Below are 17,562 nucleotides of genomic sequence, written 5' to 3' on the forward strand. Positions count from 1 at the left end.
TTCTCAAAGAGATGAAAAAATTTAAAGTTCTGTTCAAAATATTTTCCCGGAAGAAGAAAAGTTCAACTTCGATTCTGAATTTTATTAATGAAAATGAAATAAGTTATTGATCAATTCTGTTTTTCCAAATAATATAAAAAGTTTCCACTTCAGTTCAGATTTTTCTCAAAGAGATGAAAAAATTTAAAATACTGTTCCAAATATTTATTAGAAGATATAAAAGTTCAAGTTCTCTTCTGAATTTTATCAAATAATATAATTCAATTCTAATTTCACCAGAGAAAATAAAAAGCTTCCACTTCATTTTTAAGCTCACCAAGAGATGAAAAATTTAAAAGTTTAATTCTAAATTTTTCCGTAGAGGATAGGAAAAGTTATACCCTGATTGTGATTATTTTCTATGAATATAAAAATTTTCACCTTAATTCTAATTGTTCTTAAATTCAATACCGACCTTTCTCAAAGAGATGAAAAAATTTAAAGTTCTGTTCCAAATATTTTCTAGGAAGAAGAAAAGTTCAATTTCGATTCTGAATTTTCTTAATGAAAATGAAATAATTTATTGATCAATTCTATTTTTCCAAATAATATAAAAAGTTTCCACTTCAGTTCAGATTTTTCTCAAACAGATGAAAAAATTTAAAATACTGTTCCAAATTTTTCTTAGAAGATAGAAAAGTTCAAGTTCTCTTCTGAATTTTACCAACGAACACAATTCAATTCTAATTTCTCCAGAGAAAATAAAAAGCTTCCACTTCAGTTTTAAGTTCACCAAGACATAAAAAATTTAAAGTTCTGTTCTAAATTTTTCTGTTAAAATGTTCTTTTCTAAGCTTTTTATTTTCTTTGGAGAAATTAGAATTGAATTATGTTCTTTGGTAAAATTCAGAAGAGAACTTGAACTTTTCTTTCTTCTCTGGAAAATTTGGAACAGTATTTAAAATTTTTACATCTGTTTGAGAAAAATCTGAACTGAAGTGGAAAATTTTTATATTATTTTGGGAAATAGAAATGATCAATAACTTGTTTCATTTTCATTGAGAAAATTCAGAATTGAAGTTGAACTTTTCTTCACTTCTTTGAGAAAATTTAAAATTGAAGTGAAACTTTTAATCTTCATAGGAAATAATCACAATCATAGTATAACTTTTCCTATATTCTATGTAAAAATTTAGAACTGAACTTTAAATTTTTTATGTCATGGTGAACTTAAAACTGAAGTGGAAGCTTTTTATTTTCTCTAGAGATATTAGAATTGAATTATTTTCTTTGGTAAAATTCAGAAGATAACTTGAACTTTTCTATCTTCTAAGAAAAATTTGGAACAGTATTTTAAATTTTTTCATCTCTTTGAGAAAAATCTGAATTGTAGTGGAAAATTTTATATTATTTTAGGAAAAGAGAATTGATCAATAACTTATTTCATTTTCATTGAGAAAATTCAGAATCGAAGTTGAACTTTTCTTCTTCTGGGAAAATATTTGGAACAGAACTTTAAATTTTTTCATCTCTTTGAGAAAGGTCGGAATTGAATTTAAGAAAATTTAGAATTAAAGTGAAGCCTTTTATCTTCATGGAAAATAATCACAATCAGAGTATAACTTTTCCTATCTTCTACAGAAAAATTTAGAAGTGAACTTTAAATGTTTTATGTCTTGGGACTTTTCTTCTTCCGGGAAAGTATTTGAACCAGAACTTAAAAATTTTTCATCTCTTTGAGAAAAGTCGGAACTGAATTTAAGAAAATTTAGAATTAAAGTGAAACTTTTTATCTTCATAGAAAATAATCACAATCACACACAAAAACTTACACACACACAAAAACTTACACACGCATAAAAACTTACACACACACACACACAAAAAACTTACACACACACACAAAACTTACACACACACACAAAAATTTACACACACACAAAAACTTACACACACACAAAAACTTAGACACACACAAAAAACTTACACACAAAAAAAAACTTACACAAAAACAAAAACTTACACAAACAAAAAAACTTACACAAAAACAAAAAATTAAACACACACACAGAAACTTACACACACAAAAAAACTTACACACACACAAAAACTTACACACACACAAAAATTTACACACACACACAAACTTACACACACACACAAACTTACACACACAAAAACTTTCACACACAAAAAAACTTACACACACAAAAACTAATACAAAAAAAAAAAATTAAACACAAAAAAAAAAAAAAACACGTCAACAAAAAATAAAAAACGAAAAAAAAAAATAAAACACACAAAAAATAACACACATAAAAAAAATTATAAACACAAACACAAAATAACACACACACAGAAACATACACACACACACACACACACAAAAACTAACACACACACACAAACTTAAACACACAAACACACAAACTGACACATACAAAAAAACTTACACACATACAAAAACTTACACACACACAAAAAAAACTTACACACACAAAAAAACTTACACACGCACAAAAACTTACACACACACACAAAAAATTACACACACACAAAAACTTACACACACAAAAACTTACACACAGACAAAAACTTACACACACACAAAAAAACTTACACACACACAAAAACTTACACACACACACACACAAAAAAAAACTTAAACACAAACAAAAACTTACACACACACACACAAAAACTTACACAAACAAAACAACTTACACACACACAAAAACTTACACACACACAAAAATAACTTACACACACAAAAAAACTTACAAACACAAAAAAACTTACAAACACAAAAAAACTTACACACACAAAAAAAAATAACACACAAAAAAAAAACTTAAAAACACAAAAAAACTTAAACACACACAAAAAAACTTAAACACAAATAAAAACTTACACACACACAAAAAACTTACACACACACACAAAAAGTTACACAAACACACAAAATTACACACACAAAAACTTACACACACACAAAAAAACATACACACACAAAATAACTAGCAGACACAAAGAACTAACATACACAAAAAAACCTACACAAACATAAAAAATTAAACACACACACAATCATACACACAAAATAAAAATTACACACACACACAAAAACTTAAACACATACAAAAAATTACACACACACACACAAAAACTAACAGATACACACAAAAAAACAGAAAAAAAAAAACAAAAACACAAACAAAAAATTAGACACAAACACAAAGAAACGACACACGCACACAAAAACTTACACACAAAAAAAAAATCACACACTAACACAAGCAAACAAACACAAAAAAAAAACTTTCAAAAACAAACAAACATACACACACACACAAAAAATAAAAAGAAAAAACAAAATTAAACACAAACAAAATAAAAAAAAAACAAAAAAAACTTAAACAAACAAAAAAACTTACAAACGAACCAAAAAAAACACACACACACAAAAAAATTACACACACAAAAAAAATTAAAAACACACACAAACTTACACACACACAAAAAAAATTACACACACACACAAAAAAACTTAAACACACACAAATAAAAACTTAAACACACACAAAAACATACATACACAAAAAAAACTTACACACACACAAAAACACTTAAACACACACACAAAAACTTACAAACACACAAAAAAAATTACACATAAAAACAAAAAAAATTACAAACAAAAAAAAAATTACACAAACACAAAAAATTACACACACACACACATACAATCACACACACACAAACTAACACACAAACACACACACACAAAAACTTACAAACACACAAAAACTTACACACACACACACACTTACACACAAAATCTTACACACACACAAAAACTTACACACACACAAAAACTTACACACACACAAAAACTTACACATACACAAAAAAAAACTTACACAGACAAAAAAAATTACACAAATACACAAAAACTTAAAAACATAAATAAACTCACACACACAAAAAAAAACTTACACACACACACAAAAACTTACAAACACACAAAAACTTAAACACACACACAAAAACTTAAACACACAAAAAAAAAAAAACACACACAAAAAAAAACTACAACACACACAAAAAAACTAACACACAAACAAAAACTTAAACGCACACAAAAACTTACACACAAACAAAAAAAGTTACATACACACAAAAACTTACACACACACACACAAAAACTGACACACACACACACAAAAACTTACACACACACACACAAACACTTACACACACACACAAAAACTTACACACACACAAAAACTTACAAACACAAAAACTTACATAAACGCAAAAACTTACAAATGTAAGAAAACTTACACACACAAAAAAACTTACACACACACAAAAACTAACACACACACACAAACTTACACACACACAAAACTTAAAAAAACACACACAAAAAAACTTACACACACACATAAAAACTAACACACACACAAAAAATTACACACACACACACACAAAAACTTACACACACAAAAACTTACACACACACAAAAACTTACACACACACAGAAACTTACACACAGAGTACCAGTGGGAAAGCCATGTCTTGTCTATGAACAAGCACAGAGTACGATTGGCAGAGCCGTAAGCATATTTCATGTGATTTTAAGATACGTAAAAAAGTTAAAAAAATGCCATGTTAAAAAAAATTCAAAAATTATTTTTAAAACATGGTGGAAAGGGAGCGGGGGGGGGGCCTTGGGGAGCCCGGGGGACCTTTGGGGACCGGAGCCCTTTGGGTCGGGGTAGGGCGATCGGGGCCCTTTGGGGTTGGGGTAGAGTACCTCACGACACTGTTTAAATAGAGCTTGTTTACTATAACGACCACACTCAAAACCTCTTCTAAAACCTTTTCTAAAATCATCTTTTAAAATGTCTCTGTTTCGCCGAAATAATTCCCTAAAATGTTTAAAACCTTTTCACCCAAATAATCCCCTAAAAGTAATTTCTGTGTGTTCCTTTTGTTTTTGGCATCCCTGCGCTGTCACATTTCAAATTTTTAGGAAACCCTTTCCTACGTTAATCTCTTCATCTCATAAATGCTCCTAGCTACACTATTAAGGTTTCGTTAGAATATCAATTTATCTCTCCGACTTAAAGCTCAGTGAAGCCGTATTTAAAAATAGAATTTCTATCTCTTTAGACTCCCGCATAATTCCAAGATAACAAGTGATGTCATTTCTAATTCCTGACACTAAAGATGAATGAAGCCCTATTTAAAAATAGAATATTAATTTTTCTCTCTGACCTAAAGAACGTTTATCCCTCAGACCTAAGATTAAAGAAGCCATAATGTTTCTTAATTCCCCTTTCATGAACCAATAATTCCCCCGCATATTATGTAAATCAATTTCTCAGGTTAGATTATCCTAAATATCAAAGAAACCATAATGTTTATTATTTCCCCTTTCGTGAATCAATACATTCCCCTAGCGATTATGTAAATCAATTTCTCAGGTTAGGTTAGCCTAAAGATCAAAGAAGCCATGTTTTTTTCTTAATTTCCCCTTCGTGAATCAATACATTCCCCCGCCGATTATGTAAATCAATTTCTCAGGTTAGGTTAGCCAAACAACAATGAAGCGATGTTTGTTTCTTAATTCCCCTTCGTGAATCAATAATTCCCCCACCGATTATGTAAATCACCCCATTGTAATTACACCTGGACAAACAACAGACATAAATTGCTGTTGACATCCATAAATGTGAGAAAGTTCCTGTTTTTCCATTCTCACTGACAAAAACCATAAAACAGACATAAATTGCTGTTAACATCCATAAATGTGAAAAAGTTGCTTTTTTTCATTCTCACTGACAAAAACCATAAAACAGACATGAATTAATGTTGACATCCATGAAAAACATCAAATAAAATTACCAACACACATAACCGTCCAAGAAAACATCCATAAAAGTGAAACAATTCATGTTTTTTCAAGTGAGAAAAATTCCTGTTTTTTCATTCTCACTGAGAAAACCATAAGCCACGTGGTTCGTTCCGGACTCGCACCTCCCTCTGTACTACTCATATTTGTTACGTTTTTACGAGTCAGACAAACATTTCAGGGGGGGGGGTCAAACCCCCTAACCCCCTCCCCCTGGATACGGCCTTGATAAATATATCTAGAAAATGTGCATAGAAGACACCACAAAAAGATACAAAGTTAATAGCCTTTAAGCATTGGTCAGCTGAATAGATATAAAATTTTGAATAACAAAATTTGAATATGACGAGGTGGGCATCAAGATTTTAATAATGCCTTGGTTGGACATGGCCCAAATCTATTGGGAATCACTGGCCTAAGCTGTAGTAAGAGGTATTAATGGTCTGGCAACAAGTTCGTTATTTTACGCCAACGGACGGCACTAATTTAAGCCGATTTTTAACTTCTGGTTTCAAGTTTTTTATTTCTTTAGTTCTGTGGTTTTCCCAATCAAGGTCAATTTACAGTTAATAGCAAAAAAGGTTTGTTATCTATAGAAGAAAAAGTATCTGATTATCTTATTAAATATTACTTTGTTTTGGCAATGATTCCTGATCTATGGTGATTTATTATTTTTCTTTTTTGCAGAGAAACTGTATTGAGTTCGCTTTGAAAGCCAAACCGATGCGTCGTTATATCCCGAAGCATCGTTTCCAGTACAAGATGTGGTGGCTAGTTACCTCAAGTTATTTTGAATACATAATATTAATAATGATCTTAATTAACACAATATCATTAGCAATGAAATTTTATGGCCAGCCTGAGGCCTATACGAGGGCACTAGACGTATTAAATATGATTTTCACTGCAGTATTTACTTTGGAGTTCATTTTAAAATTGGCTGGATTCCGTTTTAAGGTATTTAACTATTTCTAAGCTCAAAGTTAGAATAATTTCTTGCAGCAAATTCGTACTTAAAGTTGTCCATATTTAATATATTAACTATCCATGCAAGCTATTGTTTAAATTCGGTCACTCAAACGACCACTTAAAACCTTAGACAATTCATTGGAAAGCATATAGCGCTTCCTCAACAGTTGCTGTTCATCTAGTTGCAGCATCTAGCTAGCTGCAACATCTCATGTCTGTTGGACTGTATAACGAATGAACTCTTCATTCAAATTCATTCCTAATTTAAGGAACTTGTGAACTAATTTAAGACTCTCAAAATCTCCAAATGCATTCATGAGCACTTATACCTAGGACGCTCAAATCGTTTTTGTAGTCTAAATCTAGGACTGGTAGGACTCGATGCATTTCTTAAGGTCATTATAGTTTATAGGATTTAATTAATATTAAAATTATAATATAGGAGGTTTTGATATTGAAAGAAAACTATCATATTGAGATTTCAATTCACGAATTCAGTCTTTCTTAACTAGACTTTTTAGGGGTTTGAGATTTCTTCTGCCAGGGTAAGGATACAAGAAACTAAAGATATATAATTCACTTATTCAGGTTGGAAGAATGGGCTACATACAGAGGAGATAAGGTTGATGATGAATAAGGAAGCTTCTAAGTCATGCTTAAGTCGGGGATGTCATAAAAATCCATTTCTAATTGCTCATTTTATGACCAAAAGCTAGAATGTATCGTTCATAATGGTATATGCTCTGTACAACTGACTTTTGGGACAATCATTATTCCCTATATTCCCAGGAATTTTTTGGTCTAGTCCTGTGATGTTCATGCTGGAGGGTGATAGTGCAGAAAATCTTCTCTATGCAAAATAAAATATTACAATCACATGCCTACCGGGACATCATGAGTGCCTCCAGGAAATTTCTAGGAGGGGGAGGGTAAGTGCTACCAGGAGCTTCATTTGCACTAAGATTTAAATAGTAATGTTTCGTATTTTTATGTTTATATATATTGCTTATTATTTTTTTTGTTTCCTGGACACATTGCTCTTCTACTGGCGTCCATAAAGAACATCCCAATAAAAAAGATGTGTCCAAAGAACTCGCCTTAAAAACCCTCTAAACAGGGGCGTCTCGAGGGGTGGGGCGTGCCCCCCCCCAGAGTTTTTGGTATCCGGTAAAATTTTCGCTGAGGGTGAAAATTTCCGCAGAAATTTTACAAAATTGGCCGAAATTTAGCAAAATTCTTGATTTCTGCAGAAAATTCGGCATAAATATGGTAGCGATTCAGTAAAATTTACGATCGCCCCCCCCCCCCATAAAATGAGACTCAGGAAGCCCTTGCCTCTAAATGATGACTCTGCAACTGCTTTTTGATATTTGGGACCTCTCCAACCTAATAAGCATCTGGAGGATGCTTTTAGGACGTTTTTTTAAGACGATTATCATTCTCGAAGCATTGTTTTACGTCTATTAGAGTAGATTGTAAAATGCATGAGTTGAGGGAGGAAGTAGAACCCTTCCTTTGCATTTAGGAAAACCTCGGATCAAACAGCTCTCAATAACAAACTCTGAGTAACGAGTTACCCATTTCGAGAAAAACCAAAACCATAAAAAGTGGAATTAGGGTTACAAAATATGCAAAAATTACACAAACAACAAAATATTTTATTAACACAAATTCTAGTTATGTAAAATGTATTACTTTTAAAGTTACTCATTAAAACCTATTGGAACTTGAAATTTTGCAGCATTTTAGAAATAGGAATTAATTCCCCCAAAAAGACACGTGGTCTTACTATCAATCACGCTATTAGATTCAGCATATTACAGATCACTGTTGTGCTAGTTTCAAAGCTCTATCTGGCGAAAATGTAGAAGTTTATATTTTTTTTTCCCAGAAGAAAGATCACAGATAAGTGTCTTATCGGTTTCTTTTTTTTTCTTATACCAGAGGGGATTGTATTGAAATGACTGTTCTAGAAAATCCAGAGATGGCACATTCAAAAGCAAATTAAAAGTTCTATAATCCTTCCAAAGTAACCCAAAAGATTGTCCCACAGGAAAGTGGCGTTTTCTGCATTCTCTGGTACTAGACGACAATTTTGTCCCAAAGTGGACCAAGCTACTATCAATTATAAATTTTGAGATGGTCGATCATTTGAAAAGTATCAAGAAACTGCATATTAAGCTTCCCAGTTGCGGGGGAAGCTATTCTGCACGATTGCGCATTCGCTCCTGAAAAGTCTTGTAGTTCATACAAGTAAAGGTACTTCAGACGAGAAGACCTTCTGATGTAAGCCTAGTGGACAATACCAATAATTTTTTGTGAACAGGGCCCAATGACATTTCATTAATTTCTTTACTTAAACTATGGCTTGCTTATTTGGAATAAGCAGCTCTGTCACTTCAAATTTTTCTAACTTCTAACTTTATTCTAACTGAGTTTGACTCCCTGTTATCTAAATCAAATTAGAAAAAAATGCTCCTTAAAGATACTTCAGACCAGAAAACCTTGTGATGTACGCCTAGTTGATGCGTCCTCGATTGCAATGGTCGACTGGTATCTTGTACTGCAGTTGTTCACATAGGACTCGCGTTTGGGGGGAGGGAGGGGATGTCCCTCCCCCATTGTTTTTAGCCAGTTGGAAAATAATTTGAATAGGTTAGGTAGTGGCGCAAAGCGCCACTATTTTATTGGCTCAAAAATTTTTTTTTTATTAAGGCAAATGGGTTGATGGAAACATGACCTAAAATCAATGAAAGAAGATCAATCTCAGTCGATAAAGAACATAGAATGAAGACAATTTAATAGCAATATTGCCCAGTTCGTTTGGTAAAACTGACCAGCCAGTCGATAAATCCATTTCTTTCCTCCCCTCCCCCCCTCCAAAAAAAACTTTGGCTAGTGATGCCTATGTTGATACCAAACCAAACCCACGGAAAGCGCACTTCTCAGTCCCATCCTTTTATCTCTGTACCCTTCCATCATAGGGCAGCTGTTCTAAACTTGTCACTAATTTTGTATCTTTAAATCTTTTTGATTAATCTTTGGACAATTAAATAAAAAAAACAAGTTTTTTAAACTGAAAGTAAGGAGCGACATTAAAACTTAAAACGAACAGAAATTATTCCGTATATGAAAGGGGCTGTCCCCTCCTCAACGCCTCGCTCTTTACGCTAAAGTTTTTTATTGTTTTAAAAAATAAAGTTGTGAGACAGAGTCAAATTTTAGCGTAAAGAGCGAGGCGTTGAGGAGGGGACAGCCCCTTGCATATACGGAATAATTTCTGTTCGTTTTAAGTTTTAATGTCGCTCCTTACTTTCAGTTTAAAAAACTTGTTTTTTTATTTAATTTCTGATCGTTTTTTAGTTAATGCAGCTTTTATTTGCATAAAAATTTTACTTTTCTTTTGCTAAATGGATGTCTTTACAAATTAACTTACGTAACTAACTTCTATATTCGTATATTTTTCTTCTGGCAAAAAATACAAAGTTGCAGATTTTTGCAGATATGAGCTTGAAACCTATGTAATATTGTTTTCTGATACGCTGAATCTGACGGTGTGATTTTCATTAAAATTCTTTCACTTGTAGGGGATGTTTCCCCCCTCTTTAAAAAATCGAGTAAATTTTCTCAGGCTCGTAGCCTTTGATGAGTAATACTAAACTTAATAAAATTTATATATTTAGGATCAGCATTATAAACACATTCTTTTGATACATTTATTGACATCAAAATTTAGTTTTTAAAATTTTGGATTACTATTGAGCCGTATCGCTTGTTTTTTTATTGTTTTTTTATTACGTATATGTTATTATTTATATGAAGGGGTTCTCCCCTTAGTCAATACCACGCTCTTTACGTTACAAGTTAAAAAAAATTTTGATTCACAAACCCCTGAATCACAAAGGCCGTTTAATTAGAATAGATAGCTCTTTTGAAAGCACTAAAAAAAACTGTAGCGTAAAGAGCGAGGTATTGACTTGGGGGAGAACCCCCTTACATACGTTATAATTTCTGTTCTTTTTAAGTTCTAATATTCCTTCTTACATTTCAGTTGAAAAAACTTATTTTTTTTTATTTAATTTGTGAATGTTTCTTAAATAATGCTTGGAAATCCGGCGCCCCCTTCATAGAAATGTCTCTTACCCCAAAGAAACATCCTCCACTGAAATATTCTCCAGAGTAACCCCCTCCTCTATCCCCCCCCCCTCCAGAAAAAATCCTTCCTGAAAATGGTTGTATACTTCCCAATAACCAATAAATAATGCTGGCAAGTCCGGCGCCCCCTTCATGGCAATTTCCCTTCCCCCATGATAACTTCCTTCATGAACAGATCCTCCAACATAACCACAGACCCACCCTTCCCTCCCACTACCAGAAAAAAAACATCCGGAAAACTTCTGTATACTTCCCAATAACCAATACTATATGTTAACATTGGGTAAAGTTCATAACTTTTAGCCCTCCCTCTGGGAACTTCGGGGATTAAGTCATCCTAAAAGACATATTTATCATATTTTCGACCATGCTGAACAAAATGGCTATCTCAAAATTTTGATCGGGTGACTTTGGGAAAAAAATGAGCGTGGGAAGGGGCCTAGTTGGCCTACATTTTTTTTAGTCACTTAAAAAGGGAACTAGAGCTTTTAATTTCCGTTCGAATGAGCTCTCCCACGATATTCTAGGACCACTGGGTCGATACAATCACCCCTTGGGAAAAGAAAAAAACAAACAAACAAACAAACAAATTAACACGCATCCGTGACCTTTCTTTTGGCAAAAAATGGAAAATTCAACATTTTTGTAGATAGGAGTTTGAAACCTCAACAGTAGTGTTTCTCTGATACGCTGAATATGATGGTGTTATTTTTATTCAGGTTCTATAACTTTTAGGGGGTCTTTCCCCCTTTTTTTGAAAATCAGCCAAATTTTCTCAGGCGCGTAAATTTTGATGGGTAGCACTAAACTTGATGAAAGTTATATATTTGAAATCAGAATTGAAATCTGATTCTTTTGATATATCTATTGGTATCAAAAACCCGTTTTCTAGAGTTTCGGTTACCATTGAGCCGGGTCGCTCCTTACTTACAGTTCGTTACCACGAACTGTTTGATTATATTTCATTCTGAAAAGCAAATAAACTAAATAAGGTATTTTTCTCGAAGCATTGCTGTGCACAAGTTAAATTTTGGTTTAAGCAGTGCTGTAATTTCGTCAAAATCCTGGGGGGGAGGGGCAAAGTCAGTACCAATTTTCCCAAAGTAAGTGAAAATGACGATAAAAACCAAAAATACTATACTAGCACTATACTATAGTACTATATACTATAGTACTAGTACTATAGTACTATATATAAAATAATAGTGCTATAATACTATATATAAAATACTAGTACTATAGTACTATATATAAAATACTAGTACTATAAAGGTAAATATATACTAAAGAAAACTGATCCGTTTCTGTTGATGCTTGAATTATACAGGCTTATCTTAGTGTTGACAAGACTTTTGAAGAAACTAAATTTCATCTGGGGGGGGGGCAAACAAAGGTCTGAGAGGAAAACAAGGTCTGGGAGGGGCAGTTCCCCCCTGTCCCATAGAAAATTATACCCCTGGGTTGAAGAGGCAGGTTTGAGAGGGTAGTAGCCCTTCTGGCATTGAGGTAGCCCTGGATATGCCATTGCAATCAAACTTTCTTTATGTCACAGAAAAACATTTAATTTCTGCTCGTCCGCTTATGAATTTCCTTATATTGAAAAAAAAAAATCTGGAATAAGAGGAGATTATCGCCCCATAGCACCCGTATTCAGGCTTAGTCCAAATGACGGACTAAGAAGTTGGAGATTGACTTCTACCTCTTCCTGCAAACTCTCTTTTTAAAGCATCCCCCTCCCCCAGCCTACGCAATTACCCACTGGCTGTTCCTCATAATATCTTATGCACAACTATATTTAGCAATGCAAAGAACAATATCGAACATCAAGTGAATTAACTCAGGTAGATGAAGCTTTAAAATAAGTGTCTATATTAACCGTTTATTTAGTATGGAGTTCTTGACTCTTTAGGAACGAATGCGCTGCCTCGCCCATTGTTGCCACTGAAACTGAGAAGCTCAAAGTGTAGTTTTCGATAATATTAAATCTATTTGACATTTTTGAATTTTCAATCGATAGCAACTTGGGTCTCCTTGGGGTAAAATTGTTTTGTGCCACCAAATGGTAGAAAAAACCACTCACTTTCTTGTAGCCTAATCTTTTTGACTACTTAAAAATGGCACAGAAACTTCAATGTTAGTTCGAATGGGGCTGCCCGATACTGCAGAACTAATGTTTTGATACGATCACTCTTGAAAAGACAAAAAAAAAATAAAAATAAACACGGCACCGTGATCTTTCTCCTAACGAAAAAAGGCGAAATTCTTTTTTTTATAGGAACTCAAGATGGCTGCAATCAGGGTGTTCTGATATGCAATAATCTAATTACGAAATTTTCATTGAGATTATTACTTGCCCTTTTGGGGGGTCGTTTTCCTCCTCTTTTGGAAATCGGGCAAATTTTCTTAGGCTCATAGCTTTTGATAGGTAACTCTAAACTTAATGAATTTTATATATTTGAAATCATCATAAAAAGTTTATTTTAAGTAGAGTTTAATCACAATTTTGATTTGTTTAAACTCTTTTCGTCCAAAAATTTATGCTATCAATTATAGTTTTACATTGTTCAACTAAACTACTTTATTTAAATTTAAAGCTTTTTGAGTTTGTTAAAATAGCCTGGTAAAATTTCCTGGAAGTACTTTTTGCTTAATCTGAGCTTTTATGGAGTCGATTGAAAGCAAATGTTATATACTAGAAGAAAGTTGTAAATGATAAGCAGATGGTGATCTAACATACGATTTTTTGCACTAAATATTTCTAGATTTAATTAGCATACTAAGTATTTAGAAATAAGTGTTTTTTCGTGTTGTTCGTTTTATTTTATGTTTGTTGACGGAATCTTAGCTGTTTTTGAATTTTCTTCTGTTTTTTAGAACTACTTCAGTGATCCATGGAACGTCTTCGATTTCGTTATCGTCTTGGGAAGCCTAATTGACATAATCTATTCAGCATTAAATGTAAGTTGACCATTTTTGACGATTGCTATTGCTCTATCAGAGGTTAGCCCCAGTTCCTCTCCCTTGTGTTTGTGTATCTGTTTGAAGCTTCCCTTGATTTTTTTGAATGCTTCAAGGTTTTGATACAATAACTTTGATTCGAAGCAGCCAATTCTTTTTTTTGTGGCATTGTTGTGCCGCTGTTGCAAACAATGTCTAACTTGAAAAAAATGCTAATGTTTTGAAGAAAAAAAATCCAAACATATTGAATAATAAAAAAATATGTACTTAATATACTTTTTGAGGGTAATTATTGATATCTGCTTCTCCTAAGATCCTAAAAAGGGGTAGCCTTGTGATGGAACTAAGAACCATAATTTTTTTCGGGGATAAGCCTGACGGGAGACGCAAGTCTTTATCTATCGTTTGCTTTTGCACAGATATGATTGTTTCATATAAGGTTGAGAATAACTATGTACAATCGGAAAATAAAATTTTCAGCACATTTACCTCAAAGATTATCTAAATTCAATTTCATAGACTGTCTTCTAAATTGAAGTTGCATTATTCCTTTTATTCTTAAACATAAATAAGAGGGCTGACAAGCCTATTCCAGACGAAATTTTGGCCCTTTCCAAAGTTGAGTTTGTAGCCATAGCACAAAGTCCATACTGCCCAAAAACATTACATACTAGACACACCCAGATCTTAATTTTAACGTAATTTACCTAACGTACCGTAATGCTGAGTAGAATTGAAGTCCTCAACTAAACTATATCTCTTATACTTTTGGTTTTTATAGGCTTTTGTATATTGTTTCTTAGTTTTATGGGCACAATTTCATCAAAGTCCCGAAATAGCCCATTAGTACAGGCAAACTAGAGTTTCACCCCAAACAAACTACAACAGAAATGATTTTTGCACCATGTTTTAGAGAAAAAAAAGCTGAACAGCATAATCAAAGTTGCACGTTCAAGGTCGGCGCAAAACTAGTTTTTTTTGCTTTTCGTGTCAATTTTTTCAGTTTTTTCTAACAAAAAATGAACTGTCGGTAAATTATTGTTTTTCTGTATATGAAGTACCGTCCCGATGTAAAATGAAGAGCTGAGCTCGAAAATGAAAGCAAATCTGATATACAGTGTACCTGAAAAAAGTTTCATAATCATCAATATGTGATTCTACACTCCTTATCGTTATGAAATTTTTTTCGCCATGCTATTAGAAGGCAACTATTCCCACATAAAATGATGAGCTGAGCCCAAAAATAAAATTAACCTGATGTAATGTCTACTAGAAAACCCGTTTCTTTTAGCGCTTATAAAAAAAAATCGTTTCTTTTAGCACTTATTGTTTCTTTTAGCACTTATTGTCCACCAATTCGTCGATTGTTGGTAAAAACGAACTGCAACGGAAATGATTTTTACACCATGTTGTAGAGGAAAAAAATTTGAACAACATATCCAAAGTTGCACATTCTAGGTTATCGCAAAACTAGTTTTTTTTTTTGCGTAACGTGTCAGTTTTCTCACTTTCCTAAGAAAAAAATTAAGTTCTGGTAATTGTTGGTTTTTTCTGAATGGAATTATTATTCCGATGTAAAAAGACGAGATGAGCGTAGAAAAGGAGTCAAATTTGGTGTACGGTATATAAAAAAGTTTCATAATCATCGAGACGAAACTTGTATGATCGCCGTCGTATCAACCCCCTCTTTTTTCTACCACATCTTCTTTTCCGGGCTAAATTGTTGGTTCTGAGACCTGATAATTAGCTAGGCTGAATCTAATCGTCGCTGGCTCCATCACCTGATGGGTCGGCCTGAAAAAAGTTATTGCAAGATGTTTATTAAACATTAAAAATATTAGACAAGGGAAATCGTCTATGAAAGTAGTTTTCAGAGGCCGACATTTAAAATCCCTCTTAATATAAATTATTATTAACACACTGACTCTGACTAGTCTTCACAGCTAATAAAATTACCGAATCAACTTCATGAACATTTGAAAGACAGAATCAAACTCCGACCAGTATTCAAAACTAATTCTTTTAATTCAGATATCTAAGCTTCGACGTTCTCCTCATCGTTACAGCTTTCAATACTTGGAGAGTTAGAACATGCTGTCCCTTTGCACGTTTTACACGCTGACGTGCAAGCTAAGTCGTCTTTAAAGCAGCTACGTCTCGTTGAGCTATATTCCAGTTGACAGGAGCATTTCACGATTTTCAGGAGCAGACCAGGGGCTGGTAGGACGTCAGAAGTAAATGGTTACAAGAAGTCATCTTTATATGTCCAACCCCATTCCTCGGCTTTAAGTTCAGAATCGGGATCTCTGCCCCATACCTGAACTTGGTAGAAAACATTGTAACTGTGGAAATTAGCGGCTTCAGAAGTTGGTGGTAACTGTTCTGGCTGGACGAACGTGCTAGCAGTAGTCACCTTCTTTATAATAACTTCCCTGTGGATTTCAGTCAGATTTTCCCCTTTTGATGAGCCGTATATCATGAGCAGAGCGTTTTCTCCAGCAACCCTTACTTCCTTCTTCGATGCTTACTTCAGCATGAATATTTCAGCTGATGTACAAAAATCGGCATCTCCCATGAGCTTCTTCAGAGCAAGGCCTTTTCCCACATGGTGGATCCGTGAAGTAGTCACAGCTTAAGATGGCTTGAGAAAAAAGAATCAGATGGCATGTCTCATGGCCCTGGTTCTCTTTCAATTATTGAGTATTCTATAAAATATCAGTATCATCTCTAGTGACAGCAGTGTCGTAATACCGGTAAGAATAAACAGCAGCTTGCACAATTGGGATATCTGGATCAACTGGTTCCAGGACTACGATGAAGTCCTTTGATCAGAGATAAACAGCCAACGTGCAGATAAACCTAACCTTGTTTTTCTTGCAGGACAAAAACTCATCCTTTTTTACCTTCAGCTGCATATCTGCTGTAAAGAAGACCCCAGGGCTGACTATACGACTTTTCTTTGACTTGGCAATTTCCTTTATGGTTGCTCTGCCATCGTAGCCGTCGAAAACAATAGTGGCAGATGGATACTTTTGGGTCAGGTAAGTAGCATAATGGTCAAGGATTTCGGAATATCGTTCGTTTTTGGCCAATAGAATTTTGTGCAGAAGAGCTCCACCGTCGATGATATATAGAATGCCTTTGAGAAGGGGAGTAGAGCGCTCCTCAAGATTGCATGCCTATGATATAGCCTTGGCAAATTCTGGCTTATTCGCAGACCGGAGCATGTAAGAAGTGTAAAAAAGTGATGCCGGGTTGGAACACAGTTCGTGTTGAAAGTACTCAGATTCCGCGAGATTGATCCTCTTTGCTAGCGTGATGAACTTCTGAAAAAGCAGAGTGGATTCCAGTCTTTTCCAATCTCCACCGGGATTTTTCTTTGCAGTAATTTGAACTGCCTGTTGTTTTTGTCAAAAAAACAAAAGCAGTGACCAGCTTTCCAGAAATGGAGTCAATGATTTTTAGGCCTAAATCCCAAGAAGGATCAACGTTGGTAGATTCGTAGGCTGTCAGAACGTTGGTGATTTTTCTTAGTTGAAGATCCCTATTGAATTGCGATCCTTTTCCTAGGAAATCAATA

General features: G+C 33.7%; 1 protein-coding gene across 8 annotated transcripts in view; it reads left to right on the forward strand.

The window, feature by feature from the left end:
- The window catches only part of Ca-alpha1D (Ca[2+]-channel protein alpha[[1]] subunit D), a 401,670-nt gene that overhangs the window by 327,613 nt on the left and 56,495 nt on the right, over positions 1 to 17,562 (forward strand). For all 8 annotated transcript variants that reach the window (XM_089106801.1, XM_089106795.1, XM_089106796.1 and 5 more), the window contains 2 exons: positions 6,588 to 6,857; positions 13,899 to 13,982. In XM_089106801.1, coding sequence (XP_088962927.1) covers positions 6,588 to 6,857; positions 13,899 to 13,982 — 354 coding nt within the window. The remainder of the gene's footprint in view (positions 1 to 6,587; positions 6,858 to 13,898; positions 13,983 to 17,562) is intronic.

The sequence above is a fragment of the Artemia sp. Qi Xiang Cuo genome, chromosome 21 (assembly GCF_049724085.1).
Source record: "Artemia sp. Qi Xiang Cuo chromosome 21, ASM4972408v1, whole genome shotgun sequence".
NCBI lineage: Eukaryota > Metazoa > Arthropoda > Branchiopoda > Anostraca > Artemiidae > Artemia > Artemia sp. Qi Xiang Cuo.